General features: G+C 39.7%; 1 protein-coding gene across 9 annotated transcripts in view; it reads right to left on the reverse strand.

Moving 5' to 3' along the window:
- The window catches only part of TRIP12 (thyroid hormone receptor interactor 12), an 80,841-nt gene that overhangs the window by 40,001 nt on the left and 15,243 nt on the right, over nucleotides 1-25,597 (reverse strand). For 5 of the 9 annotated variants that reach the window (XM_017822285.1, XM_017822278.1, XM_017822280.1 and 2 more), the window contains 3 exons: nucleotides 13,675-13,821; nucleotides 4,642-4,767; nucleotides 2,870-3,669 (listed from right to left, as the gene is read on the reverse strand). In XM_017822285.1, coding sequence (XP_017677774.1) covers nucleotides 2,870-3,669; nucleotides 4,642-4,767; nucleotides 13,675-13,772 — 1,024 coding nt within the window. In that variant the 5' untranslated portion in view covers nucleotides 13,773-13,821. Of the gene's footprint in view, nucleotides 1-2,869; nucleotides 3,670-4,641; nucleotides 4,768-13,674; nucleotides 13,822-25,597 lie in introns of those variants that run through there. The other 4 variants (XM_017822283.1, XM_017822282.1, XM_017822287.1 and 1 more) reach the window with 2 other exon arrangements.

Here is a 25,597-nt window from a genome sequence, read left to right on the forward strand (position 1 = left end):
TGTCACTGCTCAGTTACAGAGAATGCTGTGTAGCTAACACTCTGAAAGTCACCTTGGCTGGATTTAAAACCTATTAATTACCCAGTGAGGACTAGACAAGAAACCTCAGGGTATTCTCCTCCACCAAGTGAAAACCTTCTGCAAAGATGGCAACCATGTTTCTCCTCGTTCTTGTCTTCAGCAGAGTAAGCCAGATCAGCTCTTCTTGTTTTTCCCTTAAAGATCACAACATCTAATAATACTTCCTGTACTTCCTGAACTGCAATACCCAGAAGGGAACAGCATTGCATTTATATAGCCATGGCTGACTGGACGGGGCTTTGAGCAACCTGGAAGGTGGCCTGGCTGTGGCAGGGGGGTTGGAATGAGATGACCTTTAAGATCCCTTCAACCCAAACCACTCTATGACTTTATGTTAGCCTGAATAATCTCCCCTCTCCTCCCACTTTTCATTCTAGAATGTTTGGCTTTTTGCTTATCTCCCACTAGTTCTATAAGCCCTAGTTCCATCTTCTTCAAGCATGTGTTTCATAATATACATCTATACAAGCCTACTGAGTTTAAGCTTTCAGTTTCTACACAGGATTACTATGACTTCTAAGGACATGTTTCCAGGCAGATAGTGTACACCCCAATTTCATCAAGATCACTGTTTGCCTTACTGCTTTAGAAAGCTTTAGGGTGTTAATATTTGTGCAAGACATCATCTGCTTCTGCTCCCTTATCCTCTAAGGCTACTGGCCTGCTACAGAAAATAAATTTGAACTTATCCAGTCTTTCTTAAAAACCAACCTGTGGTTTATTGTCTTCATATTTTCATGACACTTCTCAGCATTATCCAAAATGTGTATTCTGTTAAAATACTTCAAATTCGTCCCAATATTTTGAAGCTGTCACACAAGCTTGTTTTTAAAAAAGGGCTAAGCTAACAATCTTTACTATTGCTTCCAAGATCATTTCAACCTGTTGTCAAAGAGCACTACTTGAAAGACTGAGACTATCTGAAAGTATCATAGTTTAACACTTCTAAGTTGAGCTCTTACTCTTAGTGATATTTGGTGATTAATTATATTTATTGGAATAAGTTTTGCTGTAACCTATGGTAAAATAAAGAGGCATTAGACATTTTAGACTTCCTAGTATCACCTGTTAGCACTTTTCCCCTACCTTAAAGTAGGATGCCCTCTACATAAAATAACCTGATCCTCTACTGCTTCTAGAAACATCTCTCACCATGCTTTGTGCCCTTACCAGTGACATTTTATACTTACACACACACCTCTACAATCCACACCAACTCGGTTTTGTCACATAGACTTGAACATTTTAGTTGAACTGAAGTTTAGCTTTTTCCAAAAGATAACTTTAGCTCTTCCATGACCCGAAAGTTAAGCCAAACTGGCTTTCTCAGTACAGCCTTTGTGGAGACAGTTTAGGCTCATTCTCGACACTGTTTTTCAAGCTACTAAACACACACCCCACCCCACCCCTTACACTGCGCTATTTCCCCCTTCCCCTTCTCACTCTTTGCTGAAGTTTTGTAACTTATCACATGAATTATTCTCTGCTTTCATCTTCTTGTTGTTCACTTGTTGGAGGTAAATTCTCTCTTGTCCCCGTTGCTTTTTTTTCCATTTCTAAAAAGCTGCCTGTAGCCTGACTTCACCAAGAACTTGTTGGTCGTTCCTGTTGTTGCCTGACTCCTCCTCACTTCTCCCTCATTCCACCCTGTGCAAATTCAGAGTTTTGATTCTGGAATTCATCACCCAGTAAATTCTTGAACCAGGAAGCAGGTAGAAAAAAACCCCAAACTTTGCTGTAAAGCAAGTAAGTCCTCTCCACTTCCCCAATGCCATTCTTCATCCCTTAGGTTAGGTCATTCCAGAATCAATACTCCAGTCATGCAGGTTATCCAAAACATACCTGTTAGATTTAATTGACTCATGTTGATTATACAGGAAGACAATCAGTTGCTGTTGTTTATTCCACCTATTTCCTGCATTAGTATTAGCTACAGATGTGCCCCAGCTGGGACAGGCTACTTGTGACCATGCACAACAATCTACGGGTTCATGCACACAATTCCTTTGTAAAGGAACTTTGTAAGCAAGCTTAGGAATCCAACTTCTTACATTTTAGAGAATACATGCTGTAAATAAATCATTCAGCACACGAAGGCAGCATAATGCATTTAAAAAAAAATTGCTCAAGACAGCAGAGCTACAAGCATATCTATAGCAAGCAGGTGCTCTGCTTGGAAACAGCCTGTATTTGTTAGAGACCATGTCCAACAATGTACCCGCTATTCAATATCAGCACCAAAAATAAGACATACTTTGTGAGAACCTAAGAGATAAAGTGACTAACATCCCCAGTACTAGGTACACCAGGTTTACAAGACTACTGTTCTTAAAGTAACATCAGAGAGTCTCACAGCAATGAAAAATTAGGAAGGTAGGTTTGAAAGAAGAAACCACATACAATGTACTTGTTTTCCAGCAGTTATCGTTCCCACTTTGGGACAGAAGGCTTAAGAAAACGAGGAAAAAAAAATCTGACAAGAAGAATATAATCAAGAGTATTTTATAACGTATATGTCCCCATTACAACATTCAATTATTTTGCATATATTTTATTTTTAAAATCAATTCGAAAGACAGAGAAGCAACTTAAATTTACAGAATGCTGACTGCACTAAAATCATCTGCTTTAGCTGTAAATTGTTTCAGTCACAGTTTTACTTAAAAACTCAGCAGAACACACTAAAAGTTACTAGGAAGATCCCAAGAAGCTTGAAAACAGAAGTATTTGTTTAGAAGACTTGATTTTAAAACACATGTGCTTATTCTTCCACAAAAGAACAACTTACTTGCTAGCTTAGCCTGTAGTCCTGAAGGTCCAGGTTTTGATGTCTCCGACTTGGAAGAGCCTGGTAGAGACAGTTTTGTTTTGGGCAGACTGACTTTGGGGCTGAATCGAGCAGCCCAGTCAAACTTTGAAGAGCCACCTGTTTTACTCGGTTCTTTGTCCCTGCTACTCCTTCTTGGACTGGGGCTAGATGCAGAACGGGAACGTCTAGCCTTACTCTGGTCCTTTCCCTGTTTCACTCTGGCACCCTGAGGAACAGCAGAAGAAGCAGAGGCAACAGCAGAAGAGGAGGAGGAGGTGGAAGCTGAAGAAGAAGAATCGGTGATGGTGCTACACCCAGCTTTGGCTGAGGTCACCGATTTTGAAGCCAGCTTGGAGACTTTTGCTGACTTCTCTTCAGCGCCAGTTGATTCAACTGATGACCCACTCTTTATACAAGACAGATTCTCTGTCCTTTTCCTTTTCTGACTTCGGGAGCTACCAGCAGCTCCACCCTTTCTGGTGTGAGCCTTGCTTGTTGATGGCAATTGTGTAGACTTGGGCTGTTCTTGGTCTGAGTGTCTTCTCTTAGACTTAGTATGTGGCTTGTTGGTTTCCGAGGAAGTTTCAGTGTGTTGAAGTGCTTTGGGTTTTTTAGCAGAGCTGGGAGAATTGGTCCTCCTGTAATCTGGACTAGCACTGCGTTTAACTCCTCGAGAATTGTCTTTCTTAGGCACTTGCCCCGTTTTTTGCTTTTCTGAAGTATTGACTCTCTCTGGATCTTCTTGTTGTGGTATTAAAACAGCAGATGAACTACAGCCTCTGTAGAAGTAAGCAGGAACAGCATTAGTGCTGAACTCAGGAAACCTCACAGTTGTAACAGTTTTGCATGATAAATGTCATCATTCTCTAATAAAGGAAACTGCACGTAAGAAACTGTTGATTAGGTTAACATTGAAACAAACAAAAACAATGCCACAACATGCTCGTATGAGAACAATCATATTGCACATACTTGCTAGCATAAAAACTAAACAAATTGCAAAATAAAAGCACAGTACACTGCCTTCTAAAGAGGAAGTTATAACTTGAATTGATTTTACTTTTTTATGTATATTGGTACAAACTGATTTAAAAAAACAAACAAAAAAAAAAAAATCAAGCCATGAAGGTGTTATCTGAATGTTTGAGAATGTAAGTTCCACAAGAGAGTAAGGAGTGTTCAGTAATGCATAACTAGTCATAACTGGATTCTAGTTCAAGAAAGGCTCTTAATGAAAGGATAGTTTCTCATCAATCTTGAAATTGAGGTAGTGAATCACACACAGAAATGGCAAAATTCTCTTCTACATGATAGAAAACTGTTCCAGTGTGTAAATAGCAGAAGCATATGAAGAGCAGACAAAGCAATACCAAGATGATTACTCTGAACACAGGCATACTTTAGATTATTGCATGTTTCAATTCATATTGGACATTGCTCCAAACTCCTTGGGCAATCTTCCCCCAACATGAAGCAGAAGAATGGGAGAAAGACCTTGCAAGTACTCCAGGACTAGTTATGCAGAAATCGTTTCCTCCCCATCACTGATGGAATGCTCTTAGTTGGTGAATTAGAAAACAAAACAGAAACAGAATTTGAAACACCGAAATATATCCAGTGAATGCAACACCTAGATTAGTTCAAATCTATTAGTCACACGTTGTATAAGAACTCTGTATAACTCAACACATTATACACAGTCGTGAAGTGCAGATAACACTGGTTAACATAGGAATATGAAGTGCAATTACCTTTTAGAAAAGTGTCCCTTGGACTGCTCAGAAGTAGTATTAGACTGCACTTTGGGTGTCTTTGAAATAGATTTTCTACTCTCAGGAGGGCTATGTGCCTTATGTTTTGCCTGCCCTAAATGTGACCTGTCAGCAGAAAGTCAAAACAGAAAGCTATCAGGATTCCAAGATACAGATACAGACCTGTAGGTGGAATTATTGTTTATTTTTGGGCCATTTACAAATATTCATTTACAGCTACAAACCTTTCCATATCAGCTCCCAATATTAAAGCAGCATTTCAAAAGAATCACCTGTTGCAATTACAAATCACTACCAGTAACTGTTTTGTAAGGCACACAATTATTTAGTCATTTAAAATGAATAAAACATCATCTAACTCCTGAGCTGTGCAGATAAATTCAAATTTTTCTGATCTGCAAGATTACTGAATTATTCACTTAAGCATTAAGCTAGCACAGTAAGGCACATGACTAGAGCACCTGTCAAAGATCTCTTCTCAAAAATAGATATATACTCATCTACCTCGAGATTCCATGCATTAAGTCTTTATACAGTTATGAGTTTGTATCTTTGTTCTTCAGTTTAAAAAAAATCAAGTGCTCAGAATAGGAATGCAGCCAGTTTCACTTGGTAGGAAATCTCAACCCTACCAGTTATTTTCTGGCTGCAGATCCACCAGTTCAGAGGATTGAGAGCTGTGTGGTAACAGCTGAGGAATGAAGAGGAAAGAAGAATGAAGAAACACATGCTACCAATGAAGGCAGTCAGATGAGACAGGAAACCTGTGATGTCAGAGATAGGAATGAGTTTCACATAGATAAGCTACAAGAGGCCTTCCAAGCAGCCTTCAGCTGCATGCAAAAATTGGTTCATTGTATGAGCTCTGACTGAAGGACAAAGATAATACTATACCATGGATAAAATTTAAGACTTAAGTTACATCTTCACATATTCCACATTTAGCTTCAAAACCACTTGGAATTACCATCTGCAAGACTCAGAAAAGAGCTCATCAGCATTTAGAACAGGACAGTATAAATAATTGCTGAGGCAAGGGACATCTCACTTGCACTTCCCTGGATAGAACACACTTTCGACTCAGCTGCCACCAGGAAAACTCTGCTGCAGATTTCATACCTATAGAGAACCATCAAGCACCACCAACCTTTATGAAACCTCAAACTAGTCTAGTATTAATGCTGAAAGAAGCCATGTTTCAAAGTTGAACTCTTGATTATATGTTTATATGTTAATAACCTCAGCTATCTACTCCTTTGAGTTGAGCTCTGCAATGCTCAGATGTAAGGGGAGGAACACTGACTTCCAATTTAAGTGCCCTGCCCCAACCCATGACCCCAAACATCACAAAATTCTGGCCAACAGACTAAGTGGAAGTAGTAGAGTTCCACAAGCTTTCAAACAGTTTTTTTCCAACCAAATGCCAGAAATCCAGTAGTGAAAGCAAAGCTAATTTTACTACTGACCAGAAAGCTTCACTATCCTCTTCAGGACTTCAACACAAACTTCAATGTCCATAGAAAACCAAGTCCAACCACCCAGATGATAATAATATGCTCACCTTTCTAAGAGCATAACAGTCTGCAAAGATTAAATTAACAGCATCTTCTCCATACTCAAGAAGTAATTTGTTTTGATTTATCACACTATAAGAAGTAATTTTTACTATCAAAAGCAAGTGACACAAAATAGTTAGATCTCTAGGTCACAACAGCAAACTCCATCAAGGTAAACTTGGGAATGTTTCACCCAATCCTCAGTGTTTGGATTTTCCTTTTCCCAACAAAAGATTAAGGCGTGAAATTTAATTTTCCCCTTGAAGTGTTTTTATTATGGGAGTAACAGACGTTATTACATAATTTACACTTGGCAGGAATCTCATTTTTTATGTAAGCTAAACTGATCAGAGTTCACTTATTCTGAAGTGTATTTTAAAAGGTTATTTTCCCTTAAAGATTTTTGTTTTGCTTTAGATATTCACAGAACATAATAACTGAAGATCTTTTCAACTAAAATATTGCTAAAGCAATACATGCAAAACATGCACTGAAGAGTTTCCACTTGTTTCAGGCTCCTCCCCTTTCACCTTTAAACCCTTTGGATTCTTACAAGTTTTACAAATACAGTTTCATAACAACATCCAATTTATGTGGACTAATAAAGCTACAACCATATCCTAGGGATGATGAATGCTGCCTCATGCAGAATACTCGCATTTGCTTTTCCTTTATCCATGAAATGATCAGTAAAAACACTGAGCAGAAAAGTTACTCTAGAAATGCAACAAATGGGGAGTTTAAAACTGATGGGAATTTTTTTTATTTCACTTTTAAAGACCTACTGTGCTTTCACTTCTCCCTCTGAGTTTAATCACTCACCTTGCATGTGTTCCAAAGAAAAGGTACACAAGACAATAACAACTGTGCATGCAGTAGCACGTCAGTTAAAAGGAACGTGACATTAATTACCCTTCTATAAGGTCTATACAATAGCGAGAAGCCTGACAACTTGGAGAGTCTGCAGGATTAAGGTAAAAGAACTGTAACCATAAACCAACCAGCAAGCATCATAGTCCCAATTTATACTGAAGTTGTGACAGCTTGTTTAAGGTCTCCTTAAAAAAGTTAACTTACATACAAAAGCATAACAGTCTGTAAAGCTCGACACAGAGAACGGTGGTTGGAGAACAACCAAGGGCCATGAAAGATCCATGAGCAGCTGGAAGGTCGATTCTTTTCAAGGTTGTAAACTACCTGTACTCTTGTACATAATCCAAGGCTTTCCACTTGGAACTTACCATTACAAGCTCTTTAGTCTTTTCCATTAATGTATCATTCATTAAGAATCTTCATTTAAAGCAACATTCCAGCAACAAGTATTTTGAGAGCCTAAGTTCCTCATTAATGACAAAAAATGACAAGGTAAGTATTTATGAGCTTGTGTTTGTCCTTTTCCACTCTCAGGGGCAGGTCCAGAAAGACTGAGTTCTTGCTGCACCTTCAAGTGTTGTTTTGTGGAGTTTTTAGTTTTCCTTCCACCTCTCCCCCAACTTAAAGACAGTTTCATAAACCACTCCGAGGCTTCACTCAACTGGGCAAAGCTGTCTGCTGATACACATTGTAATTCACAGGCAGACATTCAAGTTTAGAGAAGCACACATACAAGTTGACAAGCAAACCACCATTTAGCTCACTGTGTTATATAAACAATATGGTGGAAAATGTCAGCCCTGAGCAAAACCATAATAAAGAACCAACTAGAACCTGTTCTCAAAGAGTTACTCTGTGCATATTAAAAAAAAAGTACCTTTTGAAGTTAGTTAATAAACAAAGTGTTTCATCTAAGTAATTTTTCTCAGCAGCTGAGAGTGAGCTATTAAATGCTTCCAAACATTAAGTCTGCAAAAACTAACCACTCTTACTTCTGTCAAAAATGAGACTAAAAAAAAGCAGCAGCACAGATGAAAAAGCTATGGAAAAACACCTATTTGCTTTCCTCAGAAATACTCCACCTGTCTTCCACACCAACACAAACATTAAATTTAGTTTTTCACAGGTCGCAGGTAAGTTTTTAACAGTTTAACATATTACCAAAACTGGTCCAAAACCAATCCTATTCAGAACAAAAGCAGTATAACTGACAAAAGCATTCTCTCTGCTTATAACAACATCCTACATGCAGCCAACAAGGATCTCATCTATCATTTAGCCTTCAATCCCATATGCACACGAACATGTATGTATTATATTTCAAAAATCATTACAATTTGTTTATGAAGTATCCTACTTTCATACACAACTCAACAGCATAGCAGTCATTTATGTCAAATTGATATCCTATTTAAATACTGCTGTTCCTAAAGATTTCATAAGGCTAACAGTATGCAGGTTAAAAGAAAAGCACCACTGGCAATTAATGCCACTAATAAAATACTAACAATGTTTGCAGCATTAGTAAAAAGTTCCAGTATATAAGACTACTTCCATTACTCCATACCAGTATAGTGCAACATTGATCACAACTGAAAGGAACAGTCAACTGCACCACTTCCAGAAAAGATCTTATTGTGTGCCTCACAATACCGCTTCCAAATGGCTCCCATTCCAAGTAAATCCTACAGCATCACCGGGAGCTAAGCCACAAGGGCACAATTCTTCAACACACATGGTAACAATGTAGATACACAGTTAACAAAGTGCCAGTAAGTACCTTCCACCCCCTTCTCCTGCCCCTACGAAGAAAGCTCGGGTTAGGGCATCTGCTTCCCATTCCTCTTGGGTTTACTGCTGCAAAGGGAAACTTCAGTATCATTACTGCTTCCCTACAAACCTGCAGAGACATCCTTCAGTGGAAAGTGCTGGGAAAGATACTTCAGACGAGGGTATGAGGTGTACAATTATGAAGGTGCCATCGTAACAGGAATTCTAAATTAGGAGGATAACACTAAATACTTCTCAAACTGGTAGTAAAGCCAGTAAGAACTACAATACCTACAAGAGCTGAAAGCAATCCAAAGCACAGTTATTTCAGCATCACTACTGATAACAGAAAGTGAAGAACCACATTAGTCCAACTTCACCAAGGCCAGTATGGTTACATGCACACATGGGAGGAACAACACTCCACCAGTTCACCAGTTTATATTAATCTCTTGTCAAACACACAATTCTTTCTTCTTTAGAAAAAAGCACACACCATTGTTGCAGCACAAATTGGAAATAAAGCATCCATCTTTCTATGCTGTCTGTGAGCCAAGTATCATTGTTCATATTTTTAAACAAATACATCTCTAAAAAATCACACACTTGAAGCTCCTATCAAGTTCCTGAGCTGAATGTGAAACTGCCTGTAAATCTCTAGCAGAAAACCATTACAGGCTTTCCCTGCTCATTTTGACTACAAGTATTGATGTTACAGTGACATGAAACAAGCCCTGTCTAGAGGAAAATTGGTTTGCATTGTTCCTTCCAGGTTAAGTCAATCTGTCAATATTAGATGTCACAGGAGGGAGATTCTGCATTTAGAATAGACCATACAAAAGTTTAGAATTTCCAAAGTCTTTATGCAAGTGGACAGTAGCAGCTCAGCAAGTTCAATTTTTTAAAACTTTTGCTAAAAGACCTCAAATCTGTAAAAGTGTCAAAAGACTACAGAAGGACACACATCAGCACTTCAGCTTGGCAGCACTGTCATTCTCCTGCCTCTCTCCTTTTTAACACCTCTCTCAACTGAAGTCTATCCCATTCACTCCAGAGCATAAAAGAGATATTACTCACCTTAGATTACTGGACGTCACATCTAAGTCTGAACTTATGATTGCCAAACTGCACAAACTCTCCAAATTTTTGTCACTTAATTTGTATTTTGAAAATGCATGCAGCTCAGCCACACAAAAGCCTTAAGAAAAAAAGCTGTTGCACTTCCAGCATTTAGAAAGCTATTTATACCAAGGAGAAGTGCAATCAAGTACACAAGTTCAGACAGTATCAAAACCTGTCCTTGCTCGAAGGGCTATGATTGCATATCTATGACCAAAGTGAAGTAACCTCCAACACTGCAGAAGGTGTGGCCCTTAAGTTTGCTTACAAACTTTGTGGCTAATTTTAGGCATGAAGCAACAACCCCCTACAGACTCACATTACTGTCTAATTCGCTCTGCAATAGTAGTTTTTCTGTTTTGTGTGAGGTTTGGGCATTTTTCATCTTTGTGTATTGATCTGTTGTTTGTTGGGTTTTTTTAAGAAGCACATGGATCTAATAAAGTGGCTGAATAAAATCTCATACTGTTTGTACAACTACAAGTAGTACAGATGAACAGAAGAAAATCTGTAAAGCAAGATAGTTCCCATTAAGGATCAATGTCCACTGTCTTTGCATTTCAGTGATTTCTACTTCAAAGCAAACCAGATTAAAACCCCAAGTGACCAGAATACATGAACTGCTCTTACAGAGCATAACTTTCAGTTCAGTTTCATCCAAAAAGATTCCAGTTCAAGTGCTCCAAGACTATTCCATGATGTTAGCCAAAGCACAGCAGGTTAGGATGACTGATTTGTTTCAAAAGAACATTCCCAGCTCCAACTAAAACACTAACACAGATACATCCCAGGTTCACAGCTATTTGCACAATACGAACGTATTATTGAAATAGTCTTTCCACAGTTTGTTTATTCTATTTTAAGTGATTTTACAGCTGAAACTGAAGAGTTTCAGTTTACAGATGACAAACACAAAAAAGGCTGGAAATAAATTGTGCCAGGAAGCACAAGAAAACCCTTATGTAAGAAAAGGTGTGTTGTTTTTTGTTTAGTTTTCTTTTAATACAGCAGCCAAAGCAGTGTGTATCACTGGAGTACAGCAAGGTATAATGACACATCAAGTTGTAAACTCTAGACTCTCCTACATACTGCTCAGCAGCAGAACTGAAACACAGTAACCCACTGCATGTAGACGCAGTGTGGGATGAGTCCTGAGCTTTGTGTCTAAAGACAGGCAAGCAGAAAAAAAGCGACTGTTATCTGAGAGCCTGCCTCTCTCCATGTCATGTACAAAACTGCCAAGGACTTGACAGATCTATCTTACATTGGTCCTTGTACCATGGTCATTGCTGCCCAGCAGCTTACTAAAGAGGAGATACTGACGACAGTAAAAGATGATTAATTTATTATAAATTTTATATTAACCAGCATGCTTTATATCCAGGCCTTTTTAGATGCTGTGCCAGCCCAAAATGGTTGTTCAGAGATGGAAAGGCAGGGGAGGTCCTGTTCTAAAGCTACTCAGATTCAAAGCTTCTCCCATCCTCTTTACTTCAGCAAGGAGCTTTGGTTCTGATAAAGGTCTAACATAGTTTAAGAGTGCAATACACTCTTGCTCATGGAAGTCTGACTCACACAGATTTGGTGAGGGGTGGAAGAAGTTCAGCCATTCCACACAACTGCATCTTGAATCATTATGTGACAGCATAAGTAACAGATCACAATGCACCAAAACAATGTATGAGTAACTTTTTTGAAAGAGAACAGTGCTACCCCTAAAATTTCTCAATTTGGCTGACTCACTGTAGAGCTTCTCCCTGGCATTGTGCTATAAAATCTGAATTAATGGTAGATATCTGAAGAGGAATCCCTCACCCCTTGCCTTTAATTCTTTATTCAAGGGAGAGACTGATTCACCCCAGGTCAAGCTCAGTGTATAAGGAAAGAGTTGGAAGGGCAATATCTAACTTAAACATCCACTGAGATTCAGAGACAACACATAATGAACAGAAGGGAACGAAAGGCTCAGTATGCCTCCGTTAAAAGAAATATTCTTCAGAAACAATTCTAGCTTACAAAATAATCATCAGCATAAGGCAGCAGCTTCCCCCTCCTTATGTCACATTAGTCCAGGAGAGAATCCTTGTGTTTATCAATCTGCTTGTCCATTTGCACAGTGGACTAGTTTAGAGAAAGTGAAGCTGCATTTTTGAGATTGAATTATTCTCCCAGAAGCTCCTTAGAAGAACAGTTGGCCTTCTTCACCCATTCAACAGTTGTTCAACTTGTTCTCAGTTAGACTTTATACCAGTAAGACATACACCTCATCTTCCTGAAGTTTTATAGCCCAATGCTTTAAAACAAAAAAATTCTTTTGTGCCTGTGCAGGTTTCAGCTGGGGTAGAGTTAATTTCCTTCACGGTGGCTTGTATGGGGCTATGTTTCGGATTTGTGTGAAACACAGGGTTGGTAATATCCTGATGTTTTTGTTTTTGCTGAGCAGTGCTTATACAGAGCCAAGGCCTTTTCTGCTTTTCATACTGCCACACTGGCAAGGAAGTTGGAAGGCTGGGAGGAGACACAGCCAGGACAGGTGACCCAAACTGACCAAAGGGATACTCCACACCACATGGCATCATGTTCAGTATATAAAGTGCAGGAAAGAAGGAGGAAGGGGGACATTTGCAGTCATGGCATTTGTATTCCCAAGTCACCGTTGTGTGTGACAGGGCCCTGCTCTCCTGGGGATGGCTGAACACCTGCTTGCCCTTGGGAAGCAGTGAATTAACTATTTGGTTTTCTTTGATTGTGTGTGCAGCCTTAGCTTTCCCCCTACTAAAATGTCTTTATCTCAACTCACAAGTTCTCAGGCTTTTACCCTTCCCATTTACCCTGACCCTGCTGGTGGGGAAGTGAGTGAGCAGCTGTCTGGGGCCTGGCTGCTGGCTGGGGTTAAACCACGACAGTCCTACTGACCTGCAATATTTTAATACACTTATCCCAAAAAAATCAAGTCCAAGGTACATGTATTCAAACAACTGCACCAATAAGATGTCTGGGGGAGCAGAATACAGACAGATGTTGCCTACCATCATACTGTAACCTTCATTAGACTAGTATTTTAACAAAATAAAAGAAACACTTATCCATACAGACTTCACTCACTCACAGCAATAATTATACAGTCATCCACAGGAAAGTTTTAATGATCTTTATTCTGCACTGTAGAGGCAATCACCTGCAGAACAAATACAACCTGGTCCACTTGCTTACTAGATCAGGCATATTAAAGGATGGCAAACCTTTTTTTTCTTGAATTATTCAAAAGCTGCAGAGGATTAATATGCAGTGCAAAAGGAACAGAGTGGTACCAGTTACTCAGTCTTCTTTAACAGGAACATAGATTTTCCCAGATTTCCAGTAACAGATTCTCCCTGTCCCCCCCCCCACATACTTTTGTTATCAGAGAAGGAAGACAGGGAAGGAATTTGTTATTACCAGTGATTTATGGAATATAGCTCAGCTACACTTCTTCCCCCCATAGATCTACTACTGCTATTCTGGCTGAACATGTACGGTAGTGAGCTACCCATGGTTTTACCCCACACAGTAACAGTACAGAGAGCATCTCACAGGCAAAAAGATCTAACACAAATTTCAGTGCTTGAATTGCAGGGTGGAAAACTTCATTCTCTAATTAAATCACAGCAATTTTACTTTTATATACTAAAACACACACAGATGAGAGTCATACCTTCCTCCTACTGCGTCGTCTTGTGGCTGGGCCCCGGCAGTGTTCCTCTGTGAACGTCGCAGTGACCCCCCTGGATTGTTATTAGGCCGGTTGGACATTGGCACCTCTCTCCTGAAGGGACATACCCTTTCTAGACACTATCATTCACTGAAAGACAAGAGAGAAAGAGTCATAAGACATGTGGCATGAAGACTCACTGCCATGCCTCCAGAGGCAAGTGTAAAATGCGATTGTTTAAGCAAAAACTTAAGACAAAACACCTTTAAGCAATTTTTAGTTAAAAGACACACGGACCAAGATTCTCCTCAAGAACATTTAGAACCTTAATACAGAGCAACCACTTTTACATATATAGAGCATACAGTTGACCTATTGGACTAGATGATCTTTAAAGGTCCCTTCCAATCCAAACTACAAAGTCCTCAATGATTCTATGATGACATCCTTTTTTTCTAGTAGGCTTCTGTAACTATGTTGAGACAAGACAAATGCAATTTAGGAGAACCTGTGTTTATCAACATTAAAGAAAAACTCAATGCTTGATAGAGAGCAGCAGTATTCAAGTATTTTAACTCTCATTGTGGGAGATGACAATGCCAGTTTCAAGAACAAGCAAGAGTATTCACAAGATTACAGAAGTAAGTTAACTACTATGCTCTTAAAGAACCTTCTTTCTCTAGTCAGATTTATGCAACTTTTGCTTGCATAAAGCAAGATACTTAACTCAGGAAAAGATCTAGCTACATAAGCAAGAAGTTCTTGCTCACAAGAGGTTAATGAGTGAGAAAATGTATTTGAGACAGAAGGATTAATAAGTGCACACAATTATTTTTAAAAAATAATCAATATGATGGCCTTGTATTACTGCTTTTGGAATTGCTCTGTAACTGCTACAGGTCTACAGAAACTTTAGTAGTTACTTATGAAAGACTACTATAACACCCAGCTGCAGTCCTCAGAAACAGAGGTATTTCAAGAACAAGTCTCACTTAATTCCTCACTGAAGAGAGGTGACTTCTGTATGCTGTGCTAAATCAGTATTATCATGTAGACAGCATAGCAACAGGACCACAACCAGCAAATCCAGTTCTACTATTTCTAATTTTGTGGAATCTGGTAAAAAAAGGTTATTTGCAGGTGGAAAAAAAAAAAAAGCCATAAAAAGTGTGTTCTTGTTTAAGAACACGATAGCCTATATGGCAATTTGGTATCTATTATATCGATAGCACAGTAAGCAAGAAGTCTGCCAGGAAAAAGTTTAAAACATTTCAGCTGCAGATTCAAATTCAAATGTCTCCAATGAAATAACTCTCCAGACCTGGCACTGTCAGTAAAGCCAGTGAATAGTTGACTGTAATTGTCTATTCCTCTGAAAGGGCCTACAGAATTGAACAAAGGGGGGGAGGGGGCAGGGAGAAAGAATCCTAAGTGATGCAGTTTTACCGTAGGCCATAAGAACCCAGGCACATAAACTGGTATTATGCAAACCATTACCTCACATATCACACTAAAAGGAACGTGTATATCATCATGACACCTGCACAGAGCAAGAAATTATTGATCCAGATTCTGCTAGCTCAGATTCAGTCTTGTTACGCTGTAGTAACACAAACTAAAAGTCCACACTTAGCATGCCAGAAATATTTTAAGTAAGGTCCAAGAATCAAATAAGAATACAAGTTAAGCAGAAGAATTGCTCCCCATTCTAATCCCCATATCAAAAGAGTCAAAAGCATCTTTAAGTTTCTCATGTTCTTTTCACTATGAGGTTCCACATAGCAGCAGACAGCAAAAGCAGAAAGTAGGATTAACAAACAAGTCAATTCTACCTTTGCTGTTTCTGTTTTTGTTTTTTTTTTTACCTTATGCTTAGGAACTTGAAAGAATGTAAATAAAGCACAAAATATACAGTCCCATGAAACAGTTGTTTGATGAACCTCATAGCTAGAAGTCTTGATGACTAAGAACTGAGAAAGCTGTAAACCCTACTCCTCCAAAGGTGAGCTTTCCATCCTCACAGTTATTTCTAACTCCTTAATCATAACCAATATTCCCACTAGCAGGAAGGTTTAAAGCTTTTCAGTAATACATGGCACCATTAGTCTACAACTTCTTATACTTTAGAGCACAAAAAAAAAAACTTACAATGAAACAGAAAAGGCCTGGAATAGCTGGAAATCTTGCCAGCTTGCTGGTGTAGCCACATTAGTCAAGCTGAGGAGAGTGTAAGTGGCAGCATTTTCTTCAAATACCAAGGCAAGAAACAAAGCCCAGCATTAACCAAGCTGAAAGCTGACCAAGGTTCCAGCCCTACCTAGGGGGTCTAGCTGAAGTCAATCACAGGCACTGTCAAATGTTGTTGTGCATTCTGTTTCCTTGTATTCAAACATCAAACAAAAAAAATTTTCTTCTTTACTATCAGAAATGAGGTGCATTTTGTCTATTTTCTAAAAGGAGTAGTGTCCCCCTCTGTAAAAGGTCAACTGAGGTTGAAACTCTGCACTAATGTCAAACTTTTAGTCCTACTACAAAATGGTTGCCACAGAACTATTGTCTCACCTCGTACTGACAATAAGAATGTGCATTCCAGCAGTTTCATTCTAGAAGGAGCAGTGCTCACTCAGAGCTCTGCCAGCTGAGCCACATGCTTTCCCACCTCGGGCCAGAACATGGGCTTCTCCACACCCCACCACAAGAGTCAGCTACAGAAAAACACTGCACAGGCAATTCTGGCCCTGCCTAGGGAAACTTCAGTTTAACACTGATCTGTCCAGGTGTTCTGGTTTTGCCTGGGATAGAGTTTAATTTATTCCTAGTGGTTAGTATGGGACTGTGTTTTGGATTTGTGTGGAACACAGGGTTGATAACAGATGTTTTTGTTCTTGCTGAGGAGGGCTTACCCAGAGCCAAGGCCTTTCCTCCTTTTCACACTGCCACGCTGGCAAGGAGGCTGGGGGTGCATGGGAAGCTGGGAGGAGACACAGCCAGGACAGGTGATCCCAACTGACCAAAGGGATATCCCAGACCACCAGGCATCATGTTCAGTATATAAAGTGGAGGGAAGAAGGAGGAAGGGGAGGACATTTGGAGTGATGGTGTTTGCCACCCCAAGTCACTGTTACATATCATGGGGCTCTGCTCTCCTGGAGATGGCTGAACACCTGCCTGCCATTGGGAAGCAGTGAAGGAATTCCTTGTCTTGCTTTGCTTGCATGAGCAGGTTTTTCTTTCCCTATTAAACTGTCTTTATCTCAGCTCACAACTTTTCTGGCTTTTGCCCTTCCCATTCTCTCCCCAGTCCTGCTGGTGGGGGAGTGAGTGAGTGGTTGCTTGGGGCTTGGCTGCTGGCTGGGGTTAAACCACAGCACTGGGTTAGCCAGACACTTTAAGAAGACTGTGCTTAGAAGTTATGCAGCACAATGTGTTGTCATGCACACAATATTTTCAGCTGTGTAAAAGAATGAAATGACAGCTGTTTTATCCTGTAAGGCATCTGTCAAGTCAAGATAATGTCCAGAATTATTTTCTATATTGAAACCTCTCAACTTAACTGCATTTCTTATTGTGTACTTGTTACATATGACTCCCAGTTTTCTTTTTAATATAATGCTGCTTCGTGATTCAACTGTGACCTTTAACATCAAAACACTAACTTCAGTCTCACTGCAAGTATCTCAAGCCACACAATACCATATGCCCAGTCAGTCCAGCAACAAAGAGATCTTTTCACAACTGTGTCTTCCACATGCTAGAACCACAAGAGCCCTGAGGTTCCTAAATCCCAACTGCTCTCATTCAGACTTGTCCCTCCACATGTGAGTCTCTCAAAGCACTTGGCTTATTCTTTCCCATCTTCAGACGCTTAAATTCAAAGGAAATGTGCAACCCAGTAGAGATCAGCCAAATGGGCCAGTGCAGTCCTGTCAGATTTTAAGATCATTTCCTCAACTACACTAAACATTCTTCCCCATACCCACAATCAATAAGAAAAAAGCTACAACTGTACATCAGACCTCCACGCTTCTGTTGACAAACTTTGTGATTTCAGAATTTTAAAGTTCAGGCCCTCTTCTAGCATAAAGTTATCTGCAAACAAACCACTTTAGTTACTGTCTCATAACTCCATATTCTTAGCTGTAATGATGCCAAAGCACTGGCCCACAGATGCTCTCATCATAAGCAGACTCTTTAGAATGAGGATGAATTCCAAAAGCCCAAGCATTTCAAATAAACCCACAACAGATCTTCTGAAGCCATGTAACAGCACAGGTATCCAATGCCTTTTATCCTGCATAGTGTTCTTGGGTTGTAGCAAACACTATCTGATTACTATTTACACTCACCTTTGTCACTGTACAGGAAAGCAACTAGAATTAATTTCTGTAGACTTGACACAGCTATTGCAAACACTACAGCTAATGTACAGCCAACATACTGCTTGGAGAATTCTACAGGAACACAAGACAAAAATTACCTGTTAACTTGTCATGAAGCCTTTACCTTTATCCTAGTGGAAAAGCCAACAGGAAATGAGTAACACTTTTCCATGTTTTTGAAGCAAACAGAGGAAACAGACAACTACACTACAAGCCTGTATGAGCTTTTACTTATCACCCTAATCACTCCCTGTAGGATACTAGGAGCTGTAATGCAGCTACCATGACACAGGCTACAGAGAAGAAAAGAGAGTTAACTGAAGAACTCCAGTAGGCTCTGGGCCCACTAACAGAGTAACAGGGCAAACCAGTAACAATACCTGTAAAAAATGAACTGAACTCTCTCACAAGGGCCTCCTAATCTACCTGCAGGAGCTCTAAAACCTATTTGGGGTTTTTGTTTGTTTGGGTTTTTAAGTCCTGTGGAAGAATCTTGGTAATGCAAGAATTCTTTCAGGCTCTTGCACTCCAATTTCCAGAATATTTCAGGATATGCCTAGCACCTCTGCCTAGAATGCTCCATTATAATATCTGCTATCTGTTTGGGGTTGAGCTCAGTACACTGGTCAGCACACCTGCTTTTTCATACTTTGGCCCAAAAAACCCTGTGCCTTATTTAATGCTGCTGCAGCAGCAATCCAGTGCCTCAAAACTGCAAAGACTTACTGCCCTGAGGTCAGTATTAGGCAAAAGAAGGGGGGAGAAGGACAAGACAGGAGGATGTTTATATGCCTTGTAAGTTCAGAACATTTTCTTCCAGCAAGTTGCACATCTTGCCAGCCAGAACTCAGAGTTTGGCGTACATATCAGAAAATATTACATCTAAGACTTCGGATTTGTATTCACTTACTTCAGTGTAGACATTAATTTACTTGATCAGCTGTTTCTGTGGTAAATCTAGTCACTTAAGATATAGAAACAACATTCTAAATATACAAACATACAACACATTCAAGAGTTGAGACTTTAATTGCAACTAAACTGAAGGACTTACTGCCCACGGTTTAGTAACCGCTGAATTGTTTTAGATCTACGTTACTTCATTTTCGACTGATCTCACAGCTGCACCTCATTTTTGCTCACTGCTCACAAGATTCTCCTTATTTACCTGCCGACATACACACCTATTTTCTTGCCTTACAAGCAAGCACTTGCAAGTACTCATTCAATTAATTCTACTACTTCACCAGCTGACTTAAATTGACTTCTTAGTCCGGAGAGTTGCTTTAAACGCAGTCTTATGCAGCTGATTTTGACACAATATTCTTCCTTGCTATACCCTCCAAATAGTCATCCACTCTGCTCAATTCTTTTTTCAGTGAGGTCCTCCCCTTGAAACATAAATTTCATGTCAACGCTCCATGCAGGCAGAAGCTCGTGTTTTCAATTTAGCAGCCTCTCATCCCTTCTAGTTGTAGAAGTAGCTTGTGGAAGAATTTAGGGAGTAGGTAAAAAAAACATACTGAAAACTTCCTAGAAAATTTTTCTGTAACATTTCCTGAATTCTCATCATGCCTCCCTTCTTCCAGACAGCAATTTTCTATACACAACCAAGGGAATACTATACTCTTCCATGAGCTGTAAGATACACTAAGGTGCATGCATTTCACCTGCATTCATGCAAATCCTGGGTTACTCAGCAGTAGAAAAGCACTGAGCCTTAAGGAACAACAAACTTTTCTTCTTCCAACACAGGAAGACTAAGCTACCATTTATTTTCTTATCTGCTTCCATTTCTACCTTCCCCCCATCAATAGCCATAAGCTGCCTACATGATTCAAAGATGCTAGAGCACACTATGGCTCACTTGCTGCACTGCATCTTATGATGTAAAACTCACATGGTGACTTGTATCAGATTAACTTCTTTTGATACAGAAACCACACAAAATCATACTGAATCATATATTAGGCTGGACTGTATTCCTTTTGTATTCTCCTTTGCCAAAGCTGAAGAAAAACTAGAAAACTACACACACAAATGATGCACAAACACTAGAGCAAATCCAGTACATACAGAAAAATCTTCAGGACAAACAAGACTGTTCAGCCTCCTAATACTGTGACATTACCTCACTGCTAAGAAGATGGACAAGTAGGTATCAAGAAGTTTCTTCTGACTGTGAAGAAATGATTTCTACACCTCCTCAGGCACAGAATTTCTACAGATTTAAAGAACTGCATCACTTTTGTCACTTCTCTCTGAAGACATTAATAAGGTATCAATGGGAAGACAAGTGAAGCTTAACAGCATACAGAGGCAAACTCTCTTCAGACCAGATGCCTTTTTGATGTAGGGTCCAAGTGAAGTACAACAGTTAAAGTCATAATGATTAAAAACACCTTGGCTGGAAAGGATCTCTTGAGATCATGTGGTCCAACCACCTGCTGAAAGTAGAACCTCAGATCACATTAGAGATCTCTCATTCTGAGAAGTGACAACTGCCAGCCACAATGACTGAACACACACACAGCTCCAAAAGCACTCCTGCCCCTTCAGGTCCTCAACAGCACAATCCAGTAACCTGGACTAGGATGAGGAAGGAAAATGGGCACATAAGATACAAATTTCAAAGGAGTCCAGTCTCTGGAGATACTATAGATTAAGGACTACTCACATGTCCTTTTTTACACTGAGTAAATATGACAACACATATGCTGTTAATGCAGAGATTTTTCTAAATTGCCAACAAAAAAGAAAAAAGCTGCAGCATTTACAGTGGAAGAGTTCTTTTTAATTCAGCTACTGCACAATCATTCTTGTGGAAGCATTTCTTAACCATTTCAAAAATACCCCATATACTAAAGAAAGGAACAGATACTGCAGAAAACTTCTCAAATACCAGGAGGCCATAAATACACTCAAGCTACAGACTCAAAAGGAAAAAAAAAAAAAAAATCAGTAAAGAAACTGGAGTTACCCTCTGTTCCACTGACTTTACAACAAACAGCCAGCAGAAGATTGTGGCAGCCTCTGGGCCCTGCTACATTAGGAAGTCACCTTGTCCTTATCCAGTCTATCAAGAGCTTAGATCTTGCCCAGCCTTCCAGCCAAGAGAGTGGAAATGCCAAAGGTCACCTTCATAGAAGCAGCAAAACAGGTGGCTTCAAACCTGAAAGGATGTAAGGACCAGGTTTAGAGTCTCCAAACTGTATCTATGTTTATATGTCTGTAATGACATATAGACAAAGATTGGGAAGAGAAAGCTTGGCATGAAAGAGAAAGGGGAAGAGCCAAAAATATCCTCATTTGTGATCTCACGGTTGGAACGAGGGGGAACTATACTGCTAACTGAAAGTTCAAATATTCATTACCTGAAACTGAAGATTTACAAGTTCCCACAGGAGATAAGAACACTGAAAACACCTCTGAAACAATGCAAACACTATTTGCTAGAGGAATGGCCAGGTTGTTAGGACTGTGTGATCAACAGGTCATACATGCCATAATCCCAAGCCAGAAAAGCAGCATCCTTACCTACTGACTTCTCTCTGGGGAAAGGATTGGAAGACACCTGTGCAAAAGACACCACGGTTTGAGAACGCAGTCTGAGGAAGTCAGAGGTCAAGTATTGTTTAAGGAAAGATTTAAATACATGCTATCACATGCTCCAGGTGTTGATAAAAACAGTTTTGTGACAGTGATTATGAGTTTTAGAAGATGAACAGTCTCCTCTGCTTCAAGCAGATCAGTTGAATTTGAAGTCTGAGATTGCAGAGACCTTTCACGGGATCTGGTATGGAAAAGCAAACTGGAGATGTCTTCAGTGACCCAGAAGAAGCTTAAAACCCTGTTCCATGAAGATTACCAAGAACTGACACTCATCATTCCTTCAGCAACACAGCAGTGGATTGGCCTAAATGCCACAGCCAGAACCTCAGTGAGTCCTTCTGGACTGTGGAAAAGTCAAACTGAAATAGCAAATGGGGCACTACTCAAAATTAGGGAGCAGCACAGGTGCCACTGGCAGTCAACTACAACCAACTTGTCAGCTCAAGAACCAAGAGAAGCCTACGGATTGTCTGGAGAGGAGGGGGGGGGGGGGAAAAAAAAAAAAGAAGCACCTGCAAAAGTTAAGACAGCAGAACATTCCCAATTATCTGGACAGCTTAAAGGAACAAAAAACCTGCTCATGTTCTGTTCTGGATATGGTTGCACAGGATACACAGGCAGGCTCAGGTGTCTCAGGTCTGATTTTAAAACTGGTGTTCCCAGTTCATGGTACACAGGAATCCACCAGCTTCATTTCATCACTGAAGAAAAAAAAAAAAAAATCACCATATTCATGCACTGGGAAATTGGACCAGGAGTAAATCTTAACTGAGTTCTTGCAAGCTGGCTAAGGGGGCTACCTAACACTAAGACAGTGAAAGCCTTTATCTCCTATAGTCGTTTCTTCTGGAAGACCAGAAGGTACTGCAGTTTGAGGAGAAAAAGCAAAGGAGTTGCATGGAACAAATATAATGCTCTCTTGAGGGCATCCCTCTTGAGTTCTGCCACCTCATTGCTTTGTTTCTCTTATGTTCATCAAGTACATAAATACTACAGTTTGTGTCACTCTTTGGACTGCACTTTGGTTCACAAAACACCACAAGTGTCATTCAGATCTTTGATCCTCATCCAAATGAGAAGTTAGGAAAAATAGAAAGCATTTCATTTTTTCTCTTGCTTCTCTATAGTTTTGCATTGTGTATTAAAAGTGTTGTCAACAGCAACTATTCCTCTTGGTTTTGAGTATATCAGTAACAGAGTCAATTATAAAAGTAATCTCTTAGAACATTTATTCACAACTTCTTTCAAAGAATTTGCCCTTGTAAAAAAATTCAAATAATTAAGTTGTTCTTCTCCAAATAAGCCACCCTTGTTACCCTTCCATGTCACCATTTGTAACATGTCCAAACTAGTTCACTGTAAGTTTTCCCCCAGTGTATGGTTTGACTTGAATTCATTAATGAAGGAAGATTCAGAATGCTCTCCCAGTGGCAGAGGGCCAGGACTCAACACTTCAGGAAAATATTTTCACATTTACAACACCTGTAGTTTCTCAACCTGAATTCAGTGTTCTATTTCATATTAGTTTTTTAGTCAGCTACACATTAAGTTCTGTTGCATAATTCAGTCAACTCTGCAGCAGTTAATTTTTTTTCTATGCACAAATATAAAGATCATCAAAAGCATAAGAACCCAGAAACTTCTGAATCAATCCATATTCAGTAAAAGACCAGTCTGATCAGGATAGCTGCAAGTCAACCAGAGACAGCTCAGCTTCAGCAGCAGCCCAGAGGTATTCAAGCCATGACAGTAACACAAATGACTGTCACACCACATGGAGAACACACAAACACAGCAAGTGTTCCCTGCAAAATAATGAACCAGGTTTCGTCTCTTTGTTGACAGCTCTTTTTCGTTTTAGCACAACAATGGGAAAGGAAGGAAAAGTGAGGAACAAATGCACATTCTAAGTTTGTTCTGCTGTACACTTGTGTCACAGAGCGAAATTTCTCTGCCAAATCAGATTCTACATCAAGAGCTTGACTTTACCTCTACAGGAACTTTAAAACTACTGTTACTTACTAATAAGCTGCGAGACAGCAACATTTACACTATGAGAGCCTCAGTATGCAATTCTGCTACCTGGTGCTCAAACAGGTGTGGTTCCAGCTTGTTAGCAGCAATGGAAATACCAGTTCTTTTCCTTTTTAAAATTAAACAAAAGCATATCTCTCCAATGAAAAAGAACATATTTTCCAGCAGCCAAATTCTGACCAAAACTCTGCTGTTTGTACCCAGAGTGAATTGATGTGAATTCATTTCTTGCAGACTCTCAATAAAAACCATCACAAGCAATAAAAGTAAAATCTTATCTGACCTTCACTTTCAGCTTATCCATCCTCCTTGTTTAGTAGAAGCCAGAAGTCAGTATCTGTATGGTGGCTTAACCTTTCACTAACATTATAAAAAAACCACACTGCCTGGCAAGAATGAAGGAGAAGATTCTCTTCAGAAGACAGGAATGAATTTGAATGAGGAGCTTTTACCTTCTGTGAGACATGAATTAAAGCACAGAATCCTTCATGGAGAACAGATTAGTGACACTGCCAGAGGAGAAGAAAACTACAAGGCAGGTGGTCAAGCTAAGACCAAGTAAACAGCTGCAGCAAAGTTGGGACAGGGGGCATTTATTGCCAGTGGAAAAAAAAGAAAAAAAAATCAGCTGAATGGTTAGTGCAAATTTCAGTTTAGAAGCTTGGTTTCATTACTGTCATGTAAGTAAACCAAGAAGAACCCAAAACCATCACTGACTTCCAATCTGCCCTGCCCAGTACTTAATACCCAGCTGCCTTCGAGCTGCATAGCTCTATTTACTTCAACATTATGAGCCTGAATGCAGAATCTCCTGCTAAAACACCAAACCTCTTCTGTATTCTAATGCCATAGACCAGATGGTGCCTTATTTGCAGTTTGCCATTCACCTGCATCTGGCACACACAGCCCTTAAGCAAAACCAAGTGCAATAGCACAAGACAAATACTGATATGGTACAAAGCCATGTCCTACCTGCAGAGCCTGTTAGACAATACAAGCCCCAAGCTGCAGCATGGCAGGTTGCCTGAGCCCTGCCAAGTTCCTAATCAACTTTTGCCAAGCTGTCTTAAATTACAGAGAGACCTAGTGAGCTCAGTGGCTAGTAAAACAGTTTGGTCACCCACAGTCTAAATTAACTAACACAAGATGATCTCTGCAGTCTTCTAGACAACTAGAAGGAGGGAGTCAAACAAAACAAAAAGTAAAACTTTAATTAGCCCCTAAACTGAAGAAATTCGGGGACCAGATCTCACAGAAATTAGTGCTGGAAGAAGAAACAAAAAACAGTTGACTTGTACATGCAGATTAGAGAAGTGCACCACAGATAAAACCAAGATTACAGGTCTAAGAGCATTATGGAGATCTACCTTGAAAACAAGGTAAAGAGGGAGGAGACTGGGTCTTCATTTTGATCATATCCAGCTTCAGCTTTAAACTGGTCTACACATAGAAATATCAAAAGTTGAGAAGCCTGTTTGCTCACACTAGCATGTCTTAAGGAGAAGCACTTTAAAAATAAAAACAATTTCAAAAAAATAATTTATGTTTCCAAGGACAGGTGGAAGGGTGAGTACTCACCTGTTCTCTGCTCACCTAGAACACGTCTCAGGTTTTGGCATCTTCAAAATATAATTTAGACAAGTTTTAGACAAATCAGGAGGCTTTCCGGAGTTTTCCTTCAGTTTTTTTACTCACTGACACTTAGCACTGACTCAGGCTGATGTCTCCTGAGGCCTCCTTTCCTGCACTGTCTTAAGCAGGTTTTGCCATCCTGCCAAACAAAGACTTCCATCCAAATGCTACACAAAAAACGTCATAGGCCCAATGCATACCGAGATTCCTACGCCACATGATACAATCTGGAAAATGGTGTAATTGTAGTTGTTGAGGAAGAAACCCAA

This window comes from Lepidothrix coronata, unplaced genomic scaffold (assembly GCF_001604755.1).
Source record: "Lepidothrix coronata isolate B3197 unplaced genomic scaffold, Lepidothrix_coronata-1.0 Scaffold97, whole genome shotgun sequence".
In the NCBI taxonomy this organism is placed as follows: Eukaryota; Metazoa; Chordata; class Aves; order Passeriformes; family Pipridae; genus Lepidothrix; species Lepidothrix coronata.